This window comes from Hemitrygon akajei, chromosome 13, assembly GCF_048418815.1.
Source record: "Hemitrygon akajei chromosome 13, sHemAka1.3, whole genome shotgun sequence".
Taxonomy (NCBI): domain Eukaryota; kingdom Metazoa; phylum Chordata; class Chondrichthyes; order Myliobatiformes; family Dasyatidae; genus Hemitrygon; species Hemitrygon akajei.
This window is the reverse complement of record NC_133136.1, coordinates 61,847,808-61,873,746: the sequence shown is the minus strand read 5'-3', so window position 1 is coordinate 61,873,746 and position 25,939 is coordinate 61,847,808. Positions and strand designations below refer to the sequence as shown.

The 25,939-nt window shown below is 41.7% G+C and overlaps 1 protein-coding gene across 6 annotated transcripts in view; it reads right to left on the bottom strand.

Annotated features, from left to right (window-relative positions):
- Positions 1–25,939, bottom strand: part of atp8a1 (ATPase phospholipid transporting 8A1) — a 366,447-nt gene that overhangs the window by 261,174 nt on the left and 79,334 nt on the right. For 5 of the 6 annotated variants that reach the window (XM_073064740.1, XM_073064742.1, XM_073064739.1 and 2 more), the window contains exon 4: positions 4,771–4,869. In XM_073064740.1, the coding sequence (XP_072920841.1) occupies positions 4,771–4,869 (99 nt within the window). Of the gene's footprint in view, positions 1–4,770; positions 4,870–25,939 lie in introns of those variants that run through there. The other variant, XM_073064744.1, reaches the window with a different exon arrangement.

Here is a 25,939-nt window from a genome sequence, read left to right as displayed (position 1 = left end):
TGGATGAACTGGACTGTATTTGTTTTGGTTAAAAGGCAAGGAATATAACATAATATGCCAGTTGTCCTCCAGTCATTTCAGAATAACTCCTGTAGCCAAAGAATTTTAGAAAATGATGGTCAGAGTCACACAATATCTTCCTCTGCATTTTGAACAACCTGGAATATAGTTCTTCTAGACCTTGCAATTAATTTTTGAAGATATCAAAATCCTTAATAGTTTATTATTGCTCTCTTCAATATTTTGCAATCTACAGCATTCTATTACACTAAAATAAAATCACCAAGGACTTTGCCATATCCTCTTCTTCCATAAACAAGTAACCTTTTAAGCCTCAATTGGCCTATTTTTTCTTTAGTTATTCTTTTGTTTTTTTTTAAATGTCTGTAAAAGCATCTTTGAAATCTGTTTGATTTTACTTGGCAGTACTTTTCATCATCCTTTACATTAATTTCCCTTCTACAGTTCCATACAAGTTTACTAGTAACAATAAATGGTTATAAGCTCCATTTTTGCCTTTTTTAAGTCTAAATGCACTTTGCTATCAAATAACTCTTGATTTGGTAGTCACACTTTCTCTTAGTGGAAATTTGTTCATTGCTAATGCAGAGCTTTTAAAAAATTGCAAGATATTGACTTTTGTTGACATGGCTTGTGGTCTTCAATCATCAGATTCAGTTCCTTTGCTAGAAATTCTCAACTGACACACAGAATGGCCACAAAATAATGCGCAAGAAAATAAAACTGACTACAGGCAGTCCCTGGGTTATGAACGAGATCCGTTCCTAAGTCTGTCTTTAATTCAGATTTGTGCACAAGTTGGAACAGGTTAGCCTATCCTTCAAGGCCTTATGCCCTGGTTCACTTTTTCCCTCTTTCAAAATGTAGGTCCTTTCAGGCATAAGCCAGTCTCGTCTACAATAAACATTTGGTCTGGCAAATAACCTCCCTCCTCAATAATTTTTTTCAACATTTCAGGAAAATCACTTGCAGCATTTACTTCGGCACTCACTGCTTCACCGTGCACTTTAATATTATGTAAATTTGCCCTCACTTTGAAACAATTGAATCAACCCCTACTAGCAACAGATTCTTCATCACAGAGTGAAATAAACATAAGATGGGTATTATCGATCCATAATTTTAACTCGTTTACTGCATCCATCAACGGAACAGAAACACTGCAGATTCAGCAGCTGTCACGGGCGGAAGGTCCTGAGCTCCCCTGGGTCCTAAAGTCCACCTGCACTGAGACAGGTTAAATGGGACAAGCGGGGGCTGTGCTGACTGGGAAAGGGAGGGGTCAGGGTGAATCTTGCTAAGAAAAATTTAAGCCAAATACAAAGTTATACACACAACACAGTGTTAACAGCAACGTGATCCGACTTAAAATGGTGGACGGCGTTCTCCTTGCTCGAGCCGATTTTTTAATATAATAGGCTTTATGGCAAGCCATTCGTAAGTACGAGTTGTTCGTAGGTCGGACGTCCATAACTCGGGGACTGCCTGCATTTTTGCTCTTACAGCAAGAGGTACCCCACTAGAGATTATTAGTATCATACGCTATTAAAATAACTGTATCAAATTGAATCTTCCGGTCTCCAAAGTGAATGCTCAGTTTTTTTATTTTTATTTTCTGATAGTAAAGCAGCTTCAGGATCTAAGACAGTTATTCGTATATTTCAAAAAGTATATCTTGAGAGAGATTGCTAAAGCTTGGATATCTCTACGTGAAGTGGAAGAGGAGTCAATGACTGGCCAATTTATTTTTGAAGTGTTGACATAATGGGGTGGTCAAATCACAAGCTAAAGAAAATCTGCTGATGTTGGAAATCTGAGAATCACACACAAAAAGCTGCCCGAAGTGTCAACTGTCCTGTTTTCCACAGATGCTGCCTGGTCTGCAAGTTCCTCCAGCATTTTGTGTGTGTTGCTCACAAACTGGGGTAGACCAGATTCCAAATTCATCCTAATTGTAAGGCGTTCCAACTATTTAGTAATACTAACTCAGGTGACATTCAAATATCTCAAACTAATCTAGACAAAGCAATTTATTGTCTTCTGCTTGCACCGCCTGTTCATCCAGTGTGACGTAACTTTCCCCATGTGGCAAATCAGAGTGGATAAAACCCCAGGACCTGACAGGGTATTCCCTCGGACCTTGAAGGAGACTAGTGTTGAAATTGCAGCGGCCCTGGCAGAAATATTTAAAATGTCGATATCCATGGGTCAGGTGCCAGAGGATTGGAGGATAGCTCATGCAGTTCTATTGTTTAAAAAAGGCTCAAAAAGTAAGCTGGGAAATTATAGGCCGGTAAGTTTGACATTGGTAGTAGGTAAATTATTGGAAGGAATACTAAGAGATAGGATTTACAAGTGTTTGGATAGACAGGGACTTATTAGAAAAAGTTAGCATGGCTTTGTGCATGGTAGGTCATGTTTAACCAATCTATTAGAGTTTTTCGAGGAAGTTACCAGAAAAGTGCATGAAGGGAAGGCGGTGGACGTTGTCTACATGGACTTCAGTAAGGCCTTTGACAAGGTCCCGCATGGGAGGTTAGTTAGGAAGATTCAGTCGCTAGGTATACATGGTGAGGTAGTAAATTGGATTAGACATTGGCTCAATGGGAGAAGCCAGAGAGTGGTAGTGGAGGATTGCTTCTCTGAGTGGAGGCCTGTGACTAGTGGTGTGCCACAGGGATCAGTGCTGGGTGCATTGTTATTTATCATCTATATCAATGATCTGGATGATAATGTAGCAAATTGGATCAGTAAATTTGCTGATGATACAAAGATTGGAGGTGTAGTGGACAGTGAGGAAGGTTTTCAAAGCTTGCAGAGGGATTTGGACCAGTTGGAGGAATGGGCTGAAAAATGGCAAGTAGAGTTTAATGCAGATAAGTGTGAGGTATTGCACTTCGGAAGGTCAAACCAAGGTAGAACATACAAGGTAAATGGTAGGACACTGAGGAGTGCAGTAGAACAGAGGGATCTGGGAGTACAGGTACATAATTCCCTAAAAGTAGCGTCACAAGTAGATAGGGTTGTAAAGAGAGCTTTTGGTACATTGGCCTTTATAAATCAAAGTACTGAGTATAAGAGTTGGAATGTAATGGTAAGATTGTATAAGACATTGGTGAGACCAAATTTGGAGTATTGTGTGCAGTTTTGGTCACCAAATTACAGGAAGGATATTAATAAGGCTGAAAGAGTGCAGAGAAAGTTTATAAGGATGTTGCCAGGACTTGAGAAACTGAGTTACAGAGAAAGGTTGAATAGGTTAGGACTTTATTCCCTGGAGCGTAGAAGAATGAGGAGTGATTTGATAGAGGTATATAAAATTATGATGGGTATAGATAGAGTGAATACAAAAAGGCTTTTTCCACTGAGGCCAGGGGAGGAAAAAACCAGAGGTCATGGGTTAAAGGTGAAGGGAGAAAAGTTTAAAGGGAACATTGGGGGGGCTTCTTCACGCAGAGAGTGGTGGGAGTGTGGAATGAGCTGCCAGATGAAGTGGTGAATGTGGGCTCACTTTTGACATTTAAGAAAAACTTGGACAGGTATATGGATGAGAGGGGTTTGGAGGGATATGGCCCAGGTGCAGGTCAGTGGGAGTAGGCAGAAAAATGGTTCAGCACAGCCAAGAAGAGCCAAAAGGCCTGTTTCTGTGCTGTAATGTTCTATGGTTCTATGTGATCTGCTTCCTGGTAATCACATTTGGTACTAAAGGCCTGTTTAATGGCTGAGAAATAAGCAGTGCTGAACCATACACCACTGAGGCAGTCCAATGATTAACTTAATTTGGTGAAAATTACATTGTGCTATTTTAAAAGGCTGCTGGATTTAAAACATAAAAGTGCACAATACAAGGGTTGGAGAAGCAAGCAATTGCTACAGAATGCATCCACAAATCATTTAAATGAAATGAATAATACTGTGAGGGTAGGGATTGTAATGTGCTAACAGAAAACTAGTGGAAACTAGCAAGGACAGAACTGGTGGTGGTTCAAAATCACTGAGGGAGTTAACAAAATCATGCAGCAAAGACAGCAATTCTCAATTTTTTTTAGAGCAAACAATTTGTAAAACACTTAGATTCATGCCAACTCTAGTGATTTTTTTTGATTTATTTGATGAAATGTGGAAGAATTCTGTATCATCTGCTAAGTGAATGCCAGTAATTTTGCAGATGTTTCTGCCACAAAATCCTAGCCAGTGTTTTCCTAGCAGTTTCAATTTCAGTGGTTATGTCCATTTTCTTTATAACTTCATGGTAGAGCAAATGAGAAAAAAGATTCAAATATTTTTCCACTACAAACAGCAAGAAATCTCCACTTTCAAAACAACACAATTCGTGCTTGAAAGCATCCTCCTTCACATTTAATATTTTCTGCTGCCATCCCTTGCAGCTTTGATTCAACAGCTACTAAGATGATGAAAAGTTTATTGCCCCGTTGCTAATCACTCGTGTTTATAAATTGATGGAGATGTTAAAATTAAGACATTAGAATGAATAAGTCTGAGCCATCTGATTGGTGACTGATTCATCTATCCCATTTTAAAGACACTGTAGTCATCAGGTCTGTTTCCAGAAATGTGTTCTGCAGATACATGTTCCTCAGCACCTTTTTGAAAAATGTAGCATTTTATCTCCAAATACTCAAAACGCTTCAAATATTACCTTACTTTAAATAAACACCTTCTTGCCCCAAATATCAAACACACAGAAAAACAGTTGCTTTTATAACATTTAAATGGGTGATCACTTACAATGTCTTCTATTATTTCTTTGACTGCAGCCACGAGAAGAATGAATAACAGTGGGACCAAGGTTGTATAACGACCAGTCGGGGAGACATCAGGGATTTGCTGGACAAAAAATGAAAAAAAGATACAAGTATATAGATTAACTTTCCACAGAGCATCCCAATTACCATTCATACTTACACAGGGCATCACGACATACCAGTGATGAACACTTAGCCCAACTTACATTCAAGAGTTCAATTCATGAAAGTTGGCAGCAGATCAAATGTAGTGGCTGTGAGAACAGAGAGTGCTAAGTCATGTAGCTATTGTAAGTGTGAATATTAAGTCTGCATTTTTAGATGATGTTATTGAGATTTACATAAGAAAATGGACCTTTGGAGATACTTAGAGGTAATGTGGAAAGAGCCAAAAGGACATTACTGAAACCATTCCCTCTTTCCTGCTCCAACTCAGTTGGATAGGGATATTAGAAAAAGGTAGTTTAGCAAGCTCTGAGAGGGACTCCATACAGATCACTAAGGTTGAGGGGTAACAGACTGCAGCATATAATTAATGACCTTGAATGGTACCATATAAACATTCAGCCCTTTGTCTCTAATAATCACCTCCCTGCCTCGTGTCAGTTTTGCCACTATGCCCTCTCCAGCCTGGATCCACCTGTCCATCAACTCTTCCTGGCTTTGATCCATCTGTTATCTACCAGCTTCCACCTCATCCCTCCCTCTCACTTCCTTATACCAGCCATTTCCCCCGTCATACTCTGAGTCAAGTCTGCTCCGCCATTTCATCATGGATGTATTCGATTTTCCTCTCAGCCCCAATCTCGTGTCGTCTCCCCGCATCCCTTCATGCCTTGACCAGTCAAGAATCTACATTAAATATCTATAAAGACCTGACCTCCACAGCTGCCTGTGGCATCAAATTCCACAGATTCACCACTCTCTGACTAAAGAAATTCCTCAACATCTCCATTCTAAAAGGACACCGCTCTGTTCTCAGGTCTTAGACTCTCCCAGCATAAGAAACATCTTCCACACATCCTCGTTATCAAGGCCTTTCACCATTCGATAGGTTTGTATGAGCTCACCCCTCATTCTTCTGAATTTTAGTGAATACAGGCCTAGAGCCATCAAATGCTTTTCATATGACAAGCCACCCAACCCTGAAATCATTTTTGTGAACCTCATTTGAATCCTCTTCAGTTTCAGAATGTCCTTTGTAGGATAAGGGGCCCAGCAATGCTCACAATATTCCAAGTGAGCCTCACCTGTACTTCTATAAAGTCTCAAAATTACATCCTCACTTTTATATTCTAGTCCTCTTGAAATGAATGCTAATGATCGCATTTGCCTTCCTCACTACAGACCTTTAGGGATCAGAGGAAAACTCTTTGTTTCCAGGATGGGAAGCTGGCTGGCCTGCTGAGCTCAGTGACCAGCTAGTTTTCTGCTCAAAATAGGACAAACTCTGCTTTCAGGAATTAATTAATCCCTCATACATTGCTTCAAAGCTAGAAATCTCCTCTGTGGAATAAGGGAATGAGAATTGAAAACACCACTCCAGTTGTGGCTTTACCAATACTCTGTACATTGGCAGCCATTTCTAAACTCCAACTCCCTTGCATTAATTACTTCTGAACTGTTTATAATAAAGTCAGTCAATGAACTCCTCCACCAGCCTTTATATAACAACACAATATCTATGAAGCAAGGTTAAATCTTTGGATAGGATGCAAATCAAAAGTCTAATCACCAAGAAGCTGATTTCCCTCAAATTTGGTGTTAAACAGTGTACTGTAATGATGCTATATGGTCAAATTGGCAGCCACCAAAACAAAGCCATTGAGACATTTTCATAGTGCTATACTTCTGTCAGCAGTATCAGGTCTATGCACACCTCCTGTTAAATGATGTTTGTGTGTTGACTCATAGGGAGAGAGAAATCGGTAATGTTCATGTCTCCAGGAGGGAACATGCCAAGCTTGGAGCAGACCATGGCTGATGTGGTTCCAAGCCCTTACAAACAGCAGCAGCTTCAGCTTTATAGATCAAAATATCAAAGGATTTTAATTACTTGTTCACAGAAAACAAAATCTGCACAAAGAGTTTTGGGCAACAAACGTTTATCATAGGAATTAGAATATATGAAAACAGTACATGGTGCACTTTAAGTCACAGACAGTCTTTACTATCAGTGTCATGTACAGTACTCCTTGAAGAGATAATAAGTTGAGACACTGTTCCAACCTCTGTCAATAAGAGACTATTTACCCTGTATATATTGATTAAAGAGTAAAGATTAGCTTTGTCACATGTACATTAAAACATTGAGACATACAGTGAAATGTGTCATTTGTGTCAATGACCAATGCAGTCTGAAGATGTGCTGGGGGGCAGCACATAAGTTTCGCCGTGCTTCCGGTGCCAACACAGCATGCCCACAACTTATTAATCCGCAAGTCTTAGGAACGTGGGAGGAAACTAACATCGACACTGGGAGAATGTACAAACTCCTTTCAAACAGCGGCAGGAATTGAACCTGCACTGCTGATGATATAAAGCATTATGTTAACCACCAGATCATCATTTCACATCTCATCATGTAATGTCGATGTTGACCAGGCTTGTTAGAGCTGTTCAGGATGGTTCAAACTAATTTGGCAAGCGGATGGGAACAGGAATGCATGCATGGAGTCGGAGGAAGTGTATTGGCATGGATAGTGGATTGGTTAACCAATAGAAGGCAGAGAGTTGGTATAAATGGGTGTTTCTCCGGTTGGCAGTCAGTGGTGAGTGAGATGCCGCAGGGGTTGGTGCTGGGCCTGCAGCTGTTTACCATTTACATTGATGATTTGGAAGAGGGGACTAAGTGTACCGTAGTAAAATTTGCTGATGACACTAAACTGAGTGGAAAGCAAATTGTACAGAGGATGTGGAGAGTCTGCAGAAGGATACAGATAGGTTAAGTGAGTGGGCCAAGGTCTGGCAGATGGAATACGATGTTGGTAAATGTGAGATCATTCACTTTGGAAGGAATAATAGAAGAGCAGATTATTATTTAAATGGTGAAAGATTGCAGCATGCTGTTGTGCAGAGGGATTTGGGCGTGCTTGTTCATGAATCACAAAAAGTTGCCTTGCAGGTACAACAGGTTATTAAGACGGCAAACAGTCTGTTGGCTTTCATTGCTAGAGGGATTGAATTTAAGAGCAGGGAGGTCATGCTGCAACTATACAGGGTACTGGTGAGGTCGCACCTGGAGTACTGTGTGCAGTTCTGGTCTCCATACTTGAGGAGGGATATACTGGCTTTGGAGGCAGTGCAGAGGAGGTTCACCAGGTTGATTCCAGGGATGAAGGGGTTAACCTATGAGGAGAGACTGAGTCGCCTGGGACTATACTTTCTGGAGTTCAGAAGAAGGAGAGGGGACTTTATAGAAACATACAAAATTTTGAAAGGGATAGATAAGATAGAAGTAGGAAAGTTGTTGCCATTGGTAGGTGAGACTAGAATTCGGGGACATTGACCCAAGATTCAGGGGAGAAGATTTAGGATGGAGATGAGGACAAACTGTTTTTCCCAGAGAGTGGGGCATCTGTGGAATTCTCTGCCCAGGGAAGCAGGTGAAGCTTCTTCACCAAATATACATTTGTATTTAAGATACAGTTAGATAGGTTTTTACTTTGTAAGGGAATTAAGAGTTATGAAGAAAAGGCAGGTACATGGAGCCGAGTTTACAGACAGATCAGCCATGATCTTATTGAATGGTGGGGGAGGCTCGATGCGCCAGTTGGCCTACTCCTGCTCCTATTTCTTATGTTCTTATGATAGAGCTGAGGATGGGGCAGTTGGTTTAAAAACAGAGGTAGTGAGTACTGAGACTGCTAGCAAGGACAGGCTAATGATAGGGAAAATTTGCATTTAGCAGGATGATAATATAAACGGGGGACAAAATCACAAAGGGTAATGAATACAGAACTGCAGGTGTTATATTTGAATACACATAGTACATGTAATAAGGTAGAAGAACTTGTAGCAGTTAAAGATTTGCAGGTATGATACTGTGGGCATCATGACCGAGTTGAGGCTGAAAGAAGATTATAGCTGGGAGCTTAACATCCAAGCATACACATTGTATCGAAAGGTCAGATAGGCAAACGTATGACCATAAGATATAGGAGCAGAAGTGGGCCATTCAGCCCATCAAGTCTGCTTTGCCATTCAATCATGGGTTGATCCAATTCTTCCAGTCATCCCGACTCCCCTGCTTTCACCCCATACCCTTTGATGCCATGGCTACTCAAGAACCTATCTCTACCTGAAATACAGGTGTGTCTCCCCCCCCCTTTACAAAGGTAGAGCATTCCTATGAAACTTTTCTTAAGCCGAAATGGCGTAAAGTGAAGAACCATTAATTTATATTGGAAAAATTGTCGTAAAAGCCAAAATCCTCTTTGTAATGCGAAAGCTAGCATTCGTAAAGTGGGGGACACCTGTACACCCAATGACTTGGCCTCCAGAGCCACTTGAGGCAACAAATTCCACAGATTTACTACCCTCTGACTAAAGTAATTTCTCTGTATCTCAGTTCTAAAAGGACGTCCTTCAATCCTGAAGTCATGCCCTCTTGTCCTCGAAACCCCTATCATGGGAAATAACTTTGCCTTTTAACATCCTAAATATTTCTATGAGATCCCCCTCATTCTCCTGAACTCCAGGGCACACAGCCCAAGAGCTGCCAGACATTCCTTATACAGTCACCCTTTCATTCTGGAATCATTCTCGTGAATCTCCTATGAACCATCTCCAATGTCAGTATATCCATTCTAAAGTAAGGAGCCCAAAACTGCACACAATACTCCAAGTGTGGTCTCACAAGTGACTTATAGAGCTTCAACATCACTTTCCGGCTCTTATATTCTATACCTCCAGAAACGAATGCCAACATTGCATTTGCGTTCTTCAAAACTGACTTAACCTGGAGGTTAACCTTTTGGGTATCTTGCACAAGGACTCCCAAATCCCTTTGCATGTCTGCATTTTGAATTTTCTCTCCCCATCTAAATAATATTATTTCTTTGTCCATTCTCCTAAACTATCTAAGTCTCTGTGCAGACTCTCTGTTTCCTCAGCACTACCTGCTCCTCCACTTATCTTTGTATCATTGGCAAATTTAGCCACAAATCCATTAATCCCATAGTCCAAATCATTGACATACACCATAAAAAGCAGCGGTCCCAACACCAACCCCTGTGGAACTCCACTAGTACCTGGCAGCCAGCCAGAATCTGTTTTCTGCTGACCAGCCAATGCTCTGCCCATTCTAGAAACTTCCCTGTAATTCTATGGGCTCTTATCTTGCTAAGCAGCCTCGTATGTGGCACCTTGTCAAAGGTCTCTTGAAAATCCAAGTACACCACATCTATTGCATCTCCTTTGTCTACCCTGCTTGTAACTTCCTCAAGGAATTGCGGTAGGTTTGTCAGCAGAGAGGGTGGCGTGGTTCTGTTAGTAAAAAAATAAATCAAATCCTTAGAAAGAGGTGACTTTGGATTGTAAGGTGTAGAATCCTTGTGGGTATAGCTAAGAAACTGCAGAGGTAAAAAGACCCCGATTTGAGTGATATACAGGCCTCCAAATAGTAGCCATTATGTGGGCTACAAATTACAATGGGAGATAGAAAAAGCATATCAAAAGGGCAATGTTACTGTCATCATGGGGGATTTCAATGTGCAAGAAGATTGGGAAAACTAGGTTGGTGCTGGATCCCAAGAGAGGGAATTTGTAGAATGCATATGAGATGGCCTTTTAGCACAGCTTGTGGTAGAGCTCACTACGAGATCAACTATTCTGGATTGACTGTCATGCAATGAACCAGAATTGATTAGACAACATAAGGTAAAGGAACCCTTAGGAGACACTGGTCATATTATTCACCCTGCAATTTGAGAGGGAGAAGCTAAAGTCAGAAGTATCAGTACAATGGAATAAAAGGAATTACAGTGGCAAGAGAGAGGCGCTAACCAAACTGATTGGAGGAGACAGCAGCAGGGATGATGGCAGAGCAGCAATGGTACTGGATAGATACATCCCAAAATAGTAGTATCCTAAAGTATGTCGACGTAACCATGGCTGTCAAGGGAAGTCAAAACCAGCATATCAGCCGAAGAGAGGGCATATAATAAGAGCAAAAATTAGTAAGAAGTTTTTGAAAACTAACAGAAGGCAACTAAAAAGTAATAAGAGGGAGAAGATAGAATACAAAGATGAGCTAACCAATTATATTACTGAGGATACCAGAGGTTTCTTCAGATATTTCACGAGTAAAAGAAAGGCGAGAGTAGATATCTGACTGCTGAAAAATGATGGAAATGGAGTAATTAGGGAACAAAGAAATGGAGGATGAACTGTACAATTATTTTACGTCCGTCTTTATTGCATAAGTATTTTGCATCTGCCTCCATTGTGGAAGACACAGTATGACGGAATTTCAAGAGTGTAAGGGGGCAGATCAGTGAAGTTGCCATTACTAGGGAGAAGGTGCTTAAGAAACTGAAAGGGCTGAAGCTAGATAAATCACTTAATCTACACCCCAGGATTCTGAAAGAGGTGGCTGAAGAGATTGAGGAAGCATTGGTAATGAGCTTTCAAGAATCAATAGATTCCTGCATGGTTCTGGAGGGTTGGAAAATTGCAAATAACACTCTGCTCTTCAAGAAGGGAGAGGCAGAAGTAAAGAAACTATAGGCCAGTTAGCCTGATCTCAGTGGCTGGGAAGACGATGGAGTCAATTGTTAAAGATGTGTTTTCAGGGTACTTGGGAGGCAAATGATAAGATAGGCCGAAGTCAGCATGGCTTCCTTAAGGGAACATTTTTCCTGACAAACTTGTAATTAACAAGCAGGATAGACAAATGAGAATCAGTGGATGTTGTGTACTTTGATCTTTAGAAGGGCTTTGACAAGGTGCCACATGAGGCTGCTTAACAAGAGCCCATGGTTTTACAGGAAAGATTCTAGCTTGGTGAGAGTATTGACTGCTTAGCATGAGGCAAAGAGTAGAAATAAAAGTGGCCTTCTCTGATCGGCTGCCAGTGACCAGTGGTGTTCCACAGGGGGTCTATGTTGGGTCCACTTTTCTACATTAAATGTGAATGATTTGGATGACAGAATTGATAGCTTTCTAGCCAAGATTGTGGACAATACGAAGACAGGTGGAGGATCAGGTTGTGTTGAGGAAGCAGGGAAACTGCAGAAGGACTTAAGGCAGATTAGAAGAATGGGTAAAGTGACAAATGGAATACAGTGTTGGGAACTGTACAGTCATGCACTTTGTCAGAAGAAACAGAAGTGTAGACCATTTTCTAAGTGGAGAGATAATTCAAAACTCAGATGCAAAAGGACTTGAGTGTCCTCATGCAGGATTCTTTAAAGGTTAATTTGCAGGTTGAGTCAGTCGTGAGGAAGGGAAATGCAATGTTAACATTAATTTCAAGAGGATTAGAATATAAAAGGTGGTAATATTGAGGCTTTATAAAGCACCGGTGAGGCCTCACTTGGAGTATTGTGAGCAGTTTTGTGCCCCTTATCTAAAGAAGGATGTGCTGATATTGGAGAGGGTTCAGAGGCGACTCACGAGAATTAATCCAGTAATGAAAGTATTACCTAGTGAGGACTGATTGATGGTTCTGGGCCTGTACTCAAAAGAATTCAGAAGATTGAGTGACATAATTGAAACCTATTGAATGTTGAAAGAATAGATTTTTCCTAAGGACGTTTCCTATGATGTAGGGTCCAAGACCAGAGGAGGCAGCTTCAGAAGAGGCGGCCACTTAGAATAGAGATGAAGAGGAATTTCATTAGCCAGAGGGTGGTGAATCTGTGGAATTCATTGCCACAGGTGGCTGTGGAGGCCAAGTCATTGGGTATATTTAAGGCAGAGGTGACAGGTTCTTGATTACTCAGGGCATGAAGAGCTACAAGGAGAAGGAAGAAGATTGGGGCTAAGGGGAAAATGAATCAGCCATGATGAAACAGCAGAGCAGACACAATGGGCCAAATGTGCTAAATCTGGTGCTATATCTTACCGCCATCATCTACCTGAGATGACCGTGACAGCAGAAATAGAGCAAATCGTGACAGTAATGCTTAGAATGATTTTACAGTGGGTAGGACTTCAACAGAAAGTGGACTTAAACTTCTTAAAGCTCAATCAATTCACCTTTCTGGCATTATTTACAGAAAAAGTGTAAACATTAAGTTTTCAACTTCTCCTACAGTGCAGCATCAAGCTGGATTGCACATTGCATCGAAAGGACAGGCAGAGAGGCAAAGGAGGTAGGGTGTCTCAGTAAAAACTGAAACCAAATCCTTAGAAAGAGGTGAGATAGGGTCAGAAGATGGAGAATTCTTGTGAGTAGTGTTAAGAGACTGCAAAGGTAAAAAGACCCTAATTAGAGTTATATACAGGCCTCCGAACAATAGCCAGGATTTGGGATATAAATTTCAATGGGAGATAGAAAAGGCATGTCAATGGACAATGTTACTGTGGTCATGGGGGATTTCAATGTGCAAGTAGATTCGGAAAATCAGGTTGGCACTGGATCCAAAGAGAGTCAATTTGTAGAATGCCTACGAGATGGCTTTTTAGAGCAACTTATGCTTGTTCTAAAAAGCAATCTTGTAGCCCATCAGGGAAAAGGCAATGAGTGCTGCATAATGAACCAAATCTGTAATTCACCCTGCAGTTTGATAAGGAGAAGTTAAGTACAGATCTATCAGTATAAAAGGGAGCAAAAGGAATTACAGAGGCACAAGAGAGGAGCTGGCCAAAATTGGTTGGAAGGGGACACTAGGAGGGATGATGGCAGAACAGCAATGGCTGGAAATTCTGGAATCAATTTGGAAGGTATGAGACAGATACATACCAAGGAAAAAATAGTATTAAAAAATGAGGATGAGGATAAGGCAACTGTGGGTGATAAGTTAAAGACAAGATAATAGTAAGAGGGAGCATATAATGCAGCAAAATTAGTGGGAAATTAGAGGATTGGATAGGTTTTAAAAACCAACAGAAGGCAACTGAAAAAGCTATAAGGAGAGAAAAGATGAAATAGGAAGGTAAACTAGCTAATAATATAAAAGAACGTACCAGAAGCTTCTGCACATATCTGAAGAGTAAAAGAGAAACAAGAGTAGATATTGTACCAGTAGAGGTAGTTATGGAAGAAAAATAGCAATCTTAATAAATATTTTCCATCAGTCTTTACTGTGGAAGCATGCTAGAAATTCAAGAATGTCAGGATGTAGAAGTAAATGTAGTTTGTGATTACAAAAAAAGGGTACTTGGAAAGCTGAAAGGTCTGAAGTTAGTTAAGTCACCTGGACGGTTCTGAAAGAGATAGCTGAAGAGATTGTGGAGGCATTAGTAATGATCTTTCAAGAAGCACTAAATTCTGGAATGGGAAGAACTAGAAAATTCACTCTTTTGAAAGGCAGGAGGCAGAAGACAGGATATGATAGACCAGTTTACCTGAATTCAGTGGTTGGGAAGATGTTGGAGCCCATTATTAAGGATGAAGCTTTAGGGTATTTGGAGGCACATTATGAAATAAGCCAGTCAATATGATTTTTAAGGAAAAATGATGTGTGACAAATCTGTTGAAATTCTTTGAGGAAATAGCAGGCAGGTTAGACAATTGACAGTCTGCATACTTGGATTTTCAGAAGGTCTTCGATAAAGTACACAAATTAGGCTACTTAACAAGAGCCAATGGCAATACAGGAAGGATACTAGCATGGGTTGAAGATTGACTGACTGACAGGAGACAGAGTGGGGATAAACGGGTCTTTTCTGGTAGGCTGCCAGTGATTAGTGTGTTCCACAAGGGTTGGTGTTGGGACTGCTTCTCTTCATGCTATATGTCAATGATTTGGAGGATGGAATTAATATAGCTTTGTGGTTAATTGTGTGAATAATACAATGATAGGTAGAGGGGCAGGTAGTGTTGAGGAAGCAGTGAGTCTGCAGAAGGACTTGGATGAATTAGAAGACAATGCAAAGAAATAGCAAATTGAATATAGTGCAGGGAAGTGTATGGTCATGTGTTTAGTAGAAGAAATAAATAACTATTTTCTGAATGGGAAGAAAATTCAAAAAAAATCAGAGGAGCAAAGGGATGCAGGATTTATAAGGCATTAGTCAGACCACACCTGGGAGCATCATGAACAGATTTAGACTCTTTATCTGAGAAAGGATGTGTTGGCATTGGGGCAAATCCAGAGGATGTTAACGAGAATGATCTTGGAAATGAAAGGGTTAATGTATGAAGTGTTTGATGGCTCTGGAAATGTAGTCTCTGGATTTTAGAAGAATGAGGGGGTATCTCATTGACACCTATTGAATATCAACAGGCCTAGATAAGGTGGACGTTGAGAAGATGCTTCCTATAGTGGGGCAGCTTTGGCCTAGAGAGCACAGCCTGAGAATGGAAAGATGTCCCTTCATACCAGAGCTGAGGAAGAATTTCTTTAGCCAGAGGGTGGTCAGTCATGGAATTTATTGACCCAGGCAGGTGTCATGGCCAAGTCATTGGGTATATTTACAGCTGAGGTTCATAAATTCTTGACTAGTAAGGGTGTCAGAAGTTACAGGAGAAGGCATGAGAATGGATTGAGAGGGATAATAAATTAGCAGTGATGGAATGGTGGAGCAGACTTGATGTACAGAACGGTCTAATTCTGCTCATATGTCTTATGGTCTTATACTAATACCACAAATGCTTGGACATGGCAGGAGGAACACAAGAATTGCTTTTGTGGGGAAGGAAAATAATTGCATTTTGGAATCAACATTAACAACAGGTAAGGTGATCATATAACACAGAGACCACATGAGCTCTCTGCAAGAGTAACCCCAGTAGTATCTAATCACTCCATATCTGCTTCCACCACCTGGAAGCACATTCCAGGCAATTATCATCGTGTTTAAAAAAAACTTGCATCAGAAATCTCACAGTGATACCTTAAATCTATGCCCTCTAGTATTTGACTTTTACATCCCTCGTAAAAGGCTGTTTACCCTATTTATGTCTATGCTAATTTTATATACTTTTATCAGGTCATCCATCAATCTCTGACACTGCAGACAAAAAGACACTGAAAGATTATGTTTGTACCACAGGAGGAAACTGGCCAACATTTCTCTTGGAAGGAACTGAAGCAAATCATATCAACCGATCATCACATTTGTGCTGTCAGGTGCTGTCAGTGTGAAGCTTACACATTCTCCCTGTGACTCTGTGGGTTTCCTTGTAGCAGTGTCATACTCAAACCGCTCTCTACACAAATCTGTACTATACAGCCTGTCTCAGTTACAAAGCTGGCTTGCTTGTTTGTGCTTCAAAAGAAAACTCATCACAATGAGTTTAAAATAAATGAGGAAGCTGAAGAAACCTCATTGTCTTTATATTTGCTGTGTAAGGATGGATTTGGCTTTAAAGTGATAGCATTGCTTTGTGAAACTTACCTTCCATATTATGGAAAGGACATGAATTTATACATTATCCTAAGAAACCTTCAATGATGCTACCAGGACTGCAATCTATCATTTTAGAAAGTTGGTTGTTACTCTGAAGGCAAACTAAACAGCAATTTTATGGGCAGCTGGGCAGCACCAATCAGAGTTTACAGCACAGCCCTTTGAGCAGAATCTACACCAAACATCAAACACTCTCTGATAGGGAGTATTCTGGAGTTAGGTGAACATAGCAGATATTAATTCTGACAAGAACCAGACTCCAGTTCCTATTGTAAACAGAAATACATTCAGGAAGCTTGTAAATAACCTTCAGATTTTTTTGGAAATCGCAAGCAGTACATTGAAGTTAAAAGCACAGGCAGCTCCACAGATTGCATATTCAAGAGATAAACATTTAGACATGGGGATGCTTTAATTGCCTTGCAGCAAACTAGGCAACATGGCTGAATTACTTGCACCATTGCGACTTGAGTGTAAGCTGGCAGACCAGACAGATGTCGGTCTGCTAGTATGGTTACAGGTATAGGCAATCAATAGTTTTTGTGTACTCAGAGACAGCCCTGACAACATTAATTTTGGGTGTTTGGTTCCCTGTTGTCAAATGTTTTTAAGAATATTTGTGTCAACCAGTTTCTCCCAAAGGTGTTTGGACTGTCAGAGGTGGCTTATGAATTACAATGTGCTTCCAACTATGTATTTCAAAGGAACAATTTGTTTACTTCATACTTTGGGTTGACAATGTCATTGTTAACTCCTGAAACTGTATTGACTTACCTACTCACACAAAATGCTGGTGGAACACAGCAGGCCAGGCAGCATCTATAAGGAGAAGCACTGTCGATGTTTCGGGCCGAGACCCTTCATCAGGACCCTTCCTATAATGAAGGGTCTCGGCCCAAAACGTTGACAGTGCTTCTCCTTATAGATGGTGCCTGGCCTGCTGTGTTCCACCAGCATTTTGTGTGTGTTGTTTGAATTTCCAGCATCTGCAGATTTCCTCGTGTTCGACTTACCTACTGTTACCTTTGACCTTAAGGAGATAAGAATGTAATATATCTTTGGGTTTGTGAGCCTCTATCAAGAGTGTCTCCTCAATGATACCTACTTGTTGTGATAAATAAAGATTTTTACATCACTAGCTTCAATGTCTCTCTGGTGACTTCACTCAGTCACAACATTTGGAATATGTTTGTTACCCACAATGTCACCAGTGACTTCAGCAGTCTAAAGGGGTTTGTACATTTTTTTTGAAAAAGAGAGAAGCACCCATACTCAGATCTGTTTAGGTCAATGATCACGGAGTATCGAAGGACATGGCACGGAGCTGAACTGGTAGATATAAAAGTGTGCGTCTGTGTCTGTGCGTGAAAGTGTCTGTGCCCGCGTGTGCACGTGTCTGTGCGTTTCGTGAAAGGGACCAGCTACCAGCCAGTGCTGGGTAGTTTGTCAAGACAGGGTCACCAGTTGCAGAAGGTGGTTACTGACCATTCATGACGCCATAGCATGTGTGTACAGTCATTCGATGGGCAACGGATTAAGTGCAGTGTGGCGGCGGAGAACACTTAGGTGGTGCGGAGATACCATTCAGGGTCTCAGAGAGTGCATGTATACTCAGAGAGATCTTACGTGTGCCTGACTGTGTGTGGGAAAACCTGGGAATCAAAGTGTAAGATGGGCAATAGTACAGAAATATTTAACTTTCTACAGATAAGGGATACAGTCACATCATGGGCTCAGTTATGAAGAGGAGAAAACTGAGATTATATTCGCTTTAAACTTGAGAAGGCTGAACAGGGAATGGACAAAGCCAGGTGGGTTAAGACCTGGACCTGGAGGAACATTGGCAGTGGTGGGAAAACCAAAGGGGAAGTCGTGTATACTTGCAGGAGAGAACAAAGAGCCTGGAATCACAGTGAACAAACAGCTGAGCTACAGAAGGGAAGGGATGGATACAGGGAACAGTGGACAGTGTACAAGTGGACAGATTGAAGCAACTGTTTGAACACCTACAGAGAGATGTGGGTGAAAAACAGGCACAACAATTAAAACACTACAGTGATATGGGCAGACTGAGAGGTAAATGGGATATGACCCAGCGGGTGTGTGCTCACTGGGCAGCTGATGAGGTAAACTGGGAAATGCTGGGCAAGTGGAAAAGTAATTACAAAGAGGAAGGGTTATATCCAGTACAATATGTCAGAATGGTACCTAGTCAGTCAAGCCAGCAATAGGCTCAAAACCCTGATGACCCCAGCCAGCCACACACACCTCCACCCACAAGCCCTTCACCCCAGGGGAATAGCAGAGCATTCTACCCAAACTGCCCTCACTTAGATTTTCATTTCTGCATTGCAGAATTATGGCGCTAGTTAGAAAAAATGATCAAAACCCACCAGATTCACCCTAAAGACATACACAAATTGGTTAAAACTAAACGCATGGGACAGTATGGGATACTGCTCGTGCATTATGGGATATTGTTTATGGGGTTTATGTAAATTCCCCTCTATTTCAACTGGGTTTATTTTCACCCGACCACATTCTTGCTTGCGTCTGGCTCACACCTCTGGGAACTGCTAACAGAGTAACTCGTAGGCATCATCCTGGCTCCAGACTCTGATGATCAGCTGTGACTATACTGGCTAGCCTGTGAGCTGTATTGGTTGTACATGTTCGTTGTCCAGACTGTACTGAAGAAAATAAAACACCAGGGAATACTAAAATCATTGCTGGATAAGGAAAGATTACAGATATCAAGAAAGCCCTAGTCCCTGCACCTGCGCTAGGGTTACCCGATGCAGCTCACCCATTTCACCTTTGCTGCAGCAGTGAAGGAGGGTATTACAATGCAGTAGAGGGCAGGCCACTGGACACCAAAAAGATCAATGGCATATTATATTGATGCAATTACAAAAATGGCACAGCAGCGGCTATATTCCATTAAGAGTTTGAGCAGATTTAGTATGTCACCAAAGACACTCAAATTTCTACAGATGTACCATGGAATGCATTCCAACTGGCTGCATCACAGCCTGGCATGGGGAGAGGGTGGGGGGGAGGTGGGCACTGTACAGGATCGAAATAAGCTGCAGTAAGTTGTAAACTCAGTCAGCACCATCATGGGCACTAGATTCCCCAGTATCCAGGACAACTTCAAGGAGCGATGCCTCAAAAAGGCTGCATCCATCACTAAGAATGCCCATTACCCAGGACATGCCCTGTTCTCATTTCTACCATCAGGGGAAAGGTACAGAAGCCTGAAGGCTCACACTCAATGACTCAGGAATACCTTTTTACCCTTTTGCCATTGGATTTCTGAATGGACATTGAACCCATGAACATAATTCCCCTCTCTTTGCACTACTTATTTAATTTAGCATTTTTAATATACATACTTCTTCCTGTAACTTACAGTAATGTTGTTGTTCTGAATTGCAATGTACTGCTGCCACATAACTGCAAATTTCACAACGTATGCCTGAGACATTAAACCCAATTCTGATTCTGATGCAGGCACCTGTTCAAAGTAAATTATCCAAGCACATTCATGTCACCATAATACAACCCTGAGATTAGTTTTCTTGAGGGTATACTCCATAAATCAATCAGAGAAAGACAGCAACAACAGGGTGGACAACTAGTGTGCAAAGAACAATAAATTGTGTAAATACAAATAGAAAAAAAAACAAATAAATAAGTAATTATATTGAGAACATTAGATGAAGTGTTCTAGAAAGTGAGTCTATAGGTTGTGGAAACAGTTCAGTGATGGGGTGAGTGAAGTTCTCCCCACTGCTTCAAGAGCCTGATGGTTCAGGTGTAATAACTGTTCCTAATCTGGAGCCGAGTCCTGAGCCTCCTGTAACTTATTCTTGATGGCAGCATCGAGAAGACAGCATGAACTGGATGGCGGGGGTCTCTGATGAAGATGCTGCTTCTCTGTGACAACACTGTGCAGAGGTGCTCAATGGTGGGAGGGCTTTTCCCCTGATGGGCTAGCCCATATCCATGACTTTTTGTAAAGATTTTCTGTTCGGGGGATTGTTGTTTCACCAGCCAGTCAGTATATCAGGATTTCTCAACTGGGTTTCTGCGAGAGATGGTAACTTAAAAAAAAATTGTTTTTTGAACAGCACAACATACGATGCTCACGCTCGCAGTGGTGAACAACTCCAGTAGTAATCTCATTAGGGGCCATTACGGCAATGTACAGTAGGACCTTGTTTATTTGGTTGAGTCCAGAGGGGAGGACAAGGAGCATGAAGTACGGTTTCCAAACATTGAATGGACTCGCCCAACTTGGGCTGTGATGAACACAGGGATATTATTAACCCCTGTATTTTACAGACAAGCTTGAGGGTGAACGTGGCCATTTCTGAAGAGGACATGTGAGATGGAAGAGGAGTCTAGGCCTAGGCTTATGGACAATTCTGAGTCATTTCACGGCACTAGTGCAACAACAGACACATAATAAGGCCGTCTTTACAATGACAGCTACTTATCAACAGGTTTTACATGGACCGGTGATTGAAGTTGTCCTGTTCCATTGTGCCTGGTCTGTGGCAAGCAACTTACTAATGCAGCAGTGGCTCCAGGGAAATTGAAAAGACACTGAACTACAAACCACAGCCACATGACATGTAACAGTGCTGATTATTTTAAACAGCTATTGGAATCTCAAAACAGAGTAAAGCATTTGTTAATAAAGTCACAGTCAGTAAAAAGATGTCCGGAAGCAAGTTATTTAGGAGTAGAATTTAATATGCAGAAAAGGAAAGGTCGCACAGCTGTTGAGAACCTAATAATGCCAGCATGTGAAATTATAGTGGGTAAAATGCTAGGACAAGATGTAGTATGAGAAATTGAAAAAGTTTTACTCTCAAACAGTACAATAAGTTGACGCATTGATGATGTGTCACATGATGCTGAAGAGGTTTTCTGTCAAACTGAAAAATAACAGCTTCTCTATCCAGGTTGATGAGGCAACAGATTTTACCAATAAATGTCATGTTGTAACATTTGTAAGATTTGTAAATGATGGTGTAATTCACCAAAAATTTCTCGGTTGCAAAAAGCTGCCCGAAAGATACAAAGATATTCAATATTTTGTCTCCATATCTGGAAACAAAAAGTTTGTCTGTGCTAATGGTGCCCCATCAATGGTTGGCTCCATGAGAGGTTTTGTTTCTCTTGATTTTTTTTAAAAAAAAAGAAAATCCTGACATTTTTACAACACACTGCTTTCTTCACAGAGAGGTGCAGGTGGCAAAAGCTCTTGGATATGAAATGAAAAAATTCTGGATGATGCTACAAGAATGTTTACCTTTATTAAACAAAGACTAGTTCACTCGAGAATGTTCTGAAAACTGAAAACCTGGACAAAGAGCACATCAATCACCAGCTACATTCAGAAATATGATGGCTGAGCAGAAGAAGAGTTCTCAACAGGGAGCTTGTGCTGAAAGGTAAATTGCAGGAGCACTTTCAAGAAAATAGAAGGCCAGATTTTGCTGAGTGCTTTGAAGATGAAGAATGGCTGCAGAAACTAGCTTACTTAGCAGACATTTTTCAACATATGACCCATTTGAACAAGTCTCTGCAAGGCCCTGGAGAAAATATTTTGAATTCAAGTGACAAAATTCTTAGATTTAAAAGGAAACTGAATATTTGGAAAAATCATGTTGCAAAGGAAATCTTGCAATGTTTCCACTGTTGCTTAAGCTTGAGAATGAGGAACGATATCAGAAAGTATCGAGTGTTATTGAAAACCATGTTGAAGAATAGCAGAACAAAATTGAACAGTATTTTTCCTTCTTTTCAACACAAGTGTATGACTGGGTGAGGGACCCTTCCTTGGAATCTTCTACTCAGCCTCAGAACTTCACTTTGAGAGAAGAACTTTTTAAGATACAGTCTGATCATGCACTCAAGATGAGATTTACTGACCTTCCCCGGACAAGTTCTGGAGTTCCGTGAAAGAAGAGTATCCTGCTATTCATAGGAAAGCAATGAACATTTTTGCTGAAATTTTCAACTTCTTACATGTGTGAGAAAGCTTTTTTCTTGTTTAACAAGCATCAAGAACAAGGATAGAGATTGTCTCATTTCAGTTGAAGGTGAAATCCACGTGTGCTTATCTCAAGTTCGACCCAGAACTGAGAATTTGTGCAGCAAAAAAAAAAACCGGCACTGATCATGTCACTTAGAAAGAAAATTTTTTTTTGAAGTCTTGTATAAAATTGTGTCTTAGGCTATATTTTTATTCATATTGCTTTGGCTTACAATTTTTAGTAAATTTACCATTCAATATTGTCAAATTGTAAACAGCATTAATTGAAATCAATTTACAATGTTTAAAAAAAATTAAATCCTATTTTGGCCAAAGCCAGTTATTTAACAGAAATTGCACTTAAGTGCTGGGTCCAGGACAGGTCCTCTGAAATGATAACATCGAGGAATTTAAAGCTGCTGAACTTCTCCAGCTCTGATCCTTCCACTGAGGACTGGCTCACAGATCTCCCATTTCCTCCTCTTGAAGTCAATAATCAGCTCCTTGGTCTTGCTGATATTGAGTAGGTTGTTGTTACGGCACCACTCAGCCAGATTTTCAATCTGCCTCACATATGCTGACTCATCACCATCTTTATTTCAGATTATGACAGTGGTGTTGTCAGCAAACTTAAACATGGCGTTGGAGCTGTGCTTAGCCACCCAGTCATAAGTGTGAAGTAAATAGAGCATGGGACTAAGCACGTGACCTTGTGGTGCACCTTGCTGATGGAGATCATGGAGGAGATGTTTTTGCTAATCCAAACTGACTGTTCTCAGCAAGTGAGGAAATTGAGGATCCAAGTGCAGAGGGAGGTATTGAGGCCAAAATCTCGAAGCTTATTAGTTTTGAGGGGATTGTAGCGATGTGCTACACACAGCGCTGAAATAACGACACGCAGTCGGTAAGTCGTTTCGAGACTAGTTTGTTCAAACTTCGCGGCGCTGGCATTTAATCCCTAGTGCCCACCCTCTCCGGGTGGAAATGACATCAGAGGTGCATTACCAAAGTCTCTTCCCACGCGCTGGCTATTTGTGAGCCGGTTCGCCTGCGCAGAAAGTGGGTCGCCACAGGATGATGTTATTGAATGCCAAACTGTAGTCAATAAGCAACATCCTGATTTGCTGTCCAGATGTACCAGGGTTGAGTGAAGAGCCAATGAAACGGGATCTGCTGTTGACCTGTTGCTCCAGTAGGCAAATTGGAGTGGATCCAAATCGCTTCTCAGACAGGAGTTGATATGTTCCATCACAACCTTCTCAAAACACTTCATCACTGTGGATACAAGTGCTACTGGATGATAGTTATTCAGACAGTTTACCACATTCATCTTAGGCACTGGTAAAACTGAGGCCAGCTCGAAGCGGGTGGATACTTCAGACTGCTGAAGTGAGAGGTTAAAGATACCAGTGAACACTCCAGCCAGTTGATCTGCACAGGTCTTTAGTACTCAGTCAAATACCCCCACCTGGGCCAGATGCTTTCTAAGGTTGAAAGGATGAACCAAGCAATCAAAACTGCCTTAGCTAAACTATAACAGAGACAGGAATGACATGTGTTGATGTCTTGCCAAGAATCCTGATAAGATTGCAAGCAGCCTCAAACTGCTGGGTCTGAACCTCTATGAATTATTGATGGGGCAAGCAATGAGACTTCCTTATGGAGTGATTATGTGTTGAACCTGGAACTTATAGGGAAAAACTCACCCAGTATGTAAAGGGCCTCTGTAACCATCTTAAAATGTTAAGGGACTGAGCAAAACAACAGCAACGCATTGCTGATCAGAGAGAGCGAGAGGGAGAGGAAGATAATTTTCCCATGACCAAGTCATGATAAAGAAGCTGCTGAAAATGAAGGGTCTGCTCTCAGGGGGATAGGACCACAGCTGGTGCTTCTGACAGATGACACTTGTGTTTTTGTGCAGACCTGGCGAAGCAGCCAGTGGAAACACTGGACTCAGGTTAAACCATACGGCTCACCTTGTTGCCCTCAAAGACAGAACAAAGGCTCAAGTCACAGAGAAGCTAAGTGATGAACAACAGCCTGCTGAGTCAAATCTGACCTCACTTCATGGAAACAGACCCACAGGTGGAAGAGAATGGAAATGCGTCTGTAGAAAAGAGGGGGGAGAGAGAGGGGGAGGGGGAGGGGGAGGGGGAGGGGGAGGGAGAGGGAGAGGGAGAGGGAGAGGGAGAGGGAGAGGGAGAGGGAGAGGGAGAGGGAGAGGGAGAGGGAGAGGGGGAGGGAGAGGGGGAGGGAGAGGGGGAGGGAGAGGGGGAGGGAGAGGGGGAGGGAGAGGGGGAGGGAGAGGGGGAGGGAGAGGGGGAGGGAGAGGGGGAGGGAGAGGGGGAGGGAGAGGGGGAGGGAGAGGGGGAGGGAGAGGGGGAGGGAGAGGGGGAGGGAGAGGGGGGAGAGGGAGAGGGAGGGGGGGAGAGGGAGAGGGGGGGGGGAGAGGGAGAGGGAGAGGGAAAGAGAGAGAGAGCGAGCGAGAGAGAGAGAGAGCGAGAGAGCGAGAGAGCGAGCGAGAGAGAGAGAGAGCGAGAGAGAGAGAGAGCGAGAGAGAGAGAGAGCGAGAGAGAGAGAGAGAGAGAAAAACTGAGTTGTGGATAAAGATTTTTTTAAAGTATAACAGTAACTATAAATTGTAATGAAGGTTGGTTCTTGGAGGTAGATGATTAGTTGTATAGATCAGAATAGAAAGATATTAGGGAAAATAGATGAGAAAGGAATTAAAGTTAAGGCAGAGACATCAGGTTTCACAACCTCAGAAAGAGACAAAACCACACACAGTGTTGGAACACAGCCACCCCAGCTGAATGGGGAGTGAACACAAATAAGCTGGGCCAGCAATTGAAAGGACAGTCTGATAGGAGGTGCTATTAGGGCAAAGTCTTTGCAGTTATTTGAATATAGACCACCCCAAACCCTCCTGTCGATCAATCAAAACGATTGGTTATCAAACATGAGGAAATCTGCAGTTGCTGGAAATTCAAGCAACACACACAAAATGCTGGTGGAACACAGCAGGCCAGGCAGCATCTATAGGGAGAAGCATTGTTGACGTTCGGGCCGAGACCCGACAGTGCTTCTCCCTATAGATGCTGCCTGGCCTGCTGCATTCCACCAGCATTTTGTGTGTGTTGATCGGTTGTCAAGATCGTTCTGATAATCTAATATCATGGCATGGAATGTGAACTGTTGCTTGTGAACCTGTAACAAAGTTACCTTGCTGTGACCCTGCCTACAGAGTAACTACTGATAGTTTTAGCTCTCAGAGAATGTGATCAAATTTCTGGAATGCTTCAGTCCTATCTCTGTGCAGTCTTATAGGTAGCCAGGTTAGTAATTAGATGAGGGATATGAAGTGAAGGGCATTTTCTCTGCCCCACTTAATTAGATCCTCCTTAAAGTTTGGCTTTCCTGGGACAGAATTCTGTCCAGGAACCAAGAGGAATTTGTCATCTAGCATATCAAACATGGTCACAGAAAAAGGCAATCAATATTTTTTGTGTACCTATCATATTTACGTACTCAGAGACAACCCTGACAACATTAATTTCAGATGTCTAGCTCTCTGGTTGTC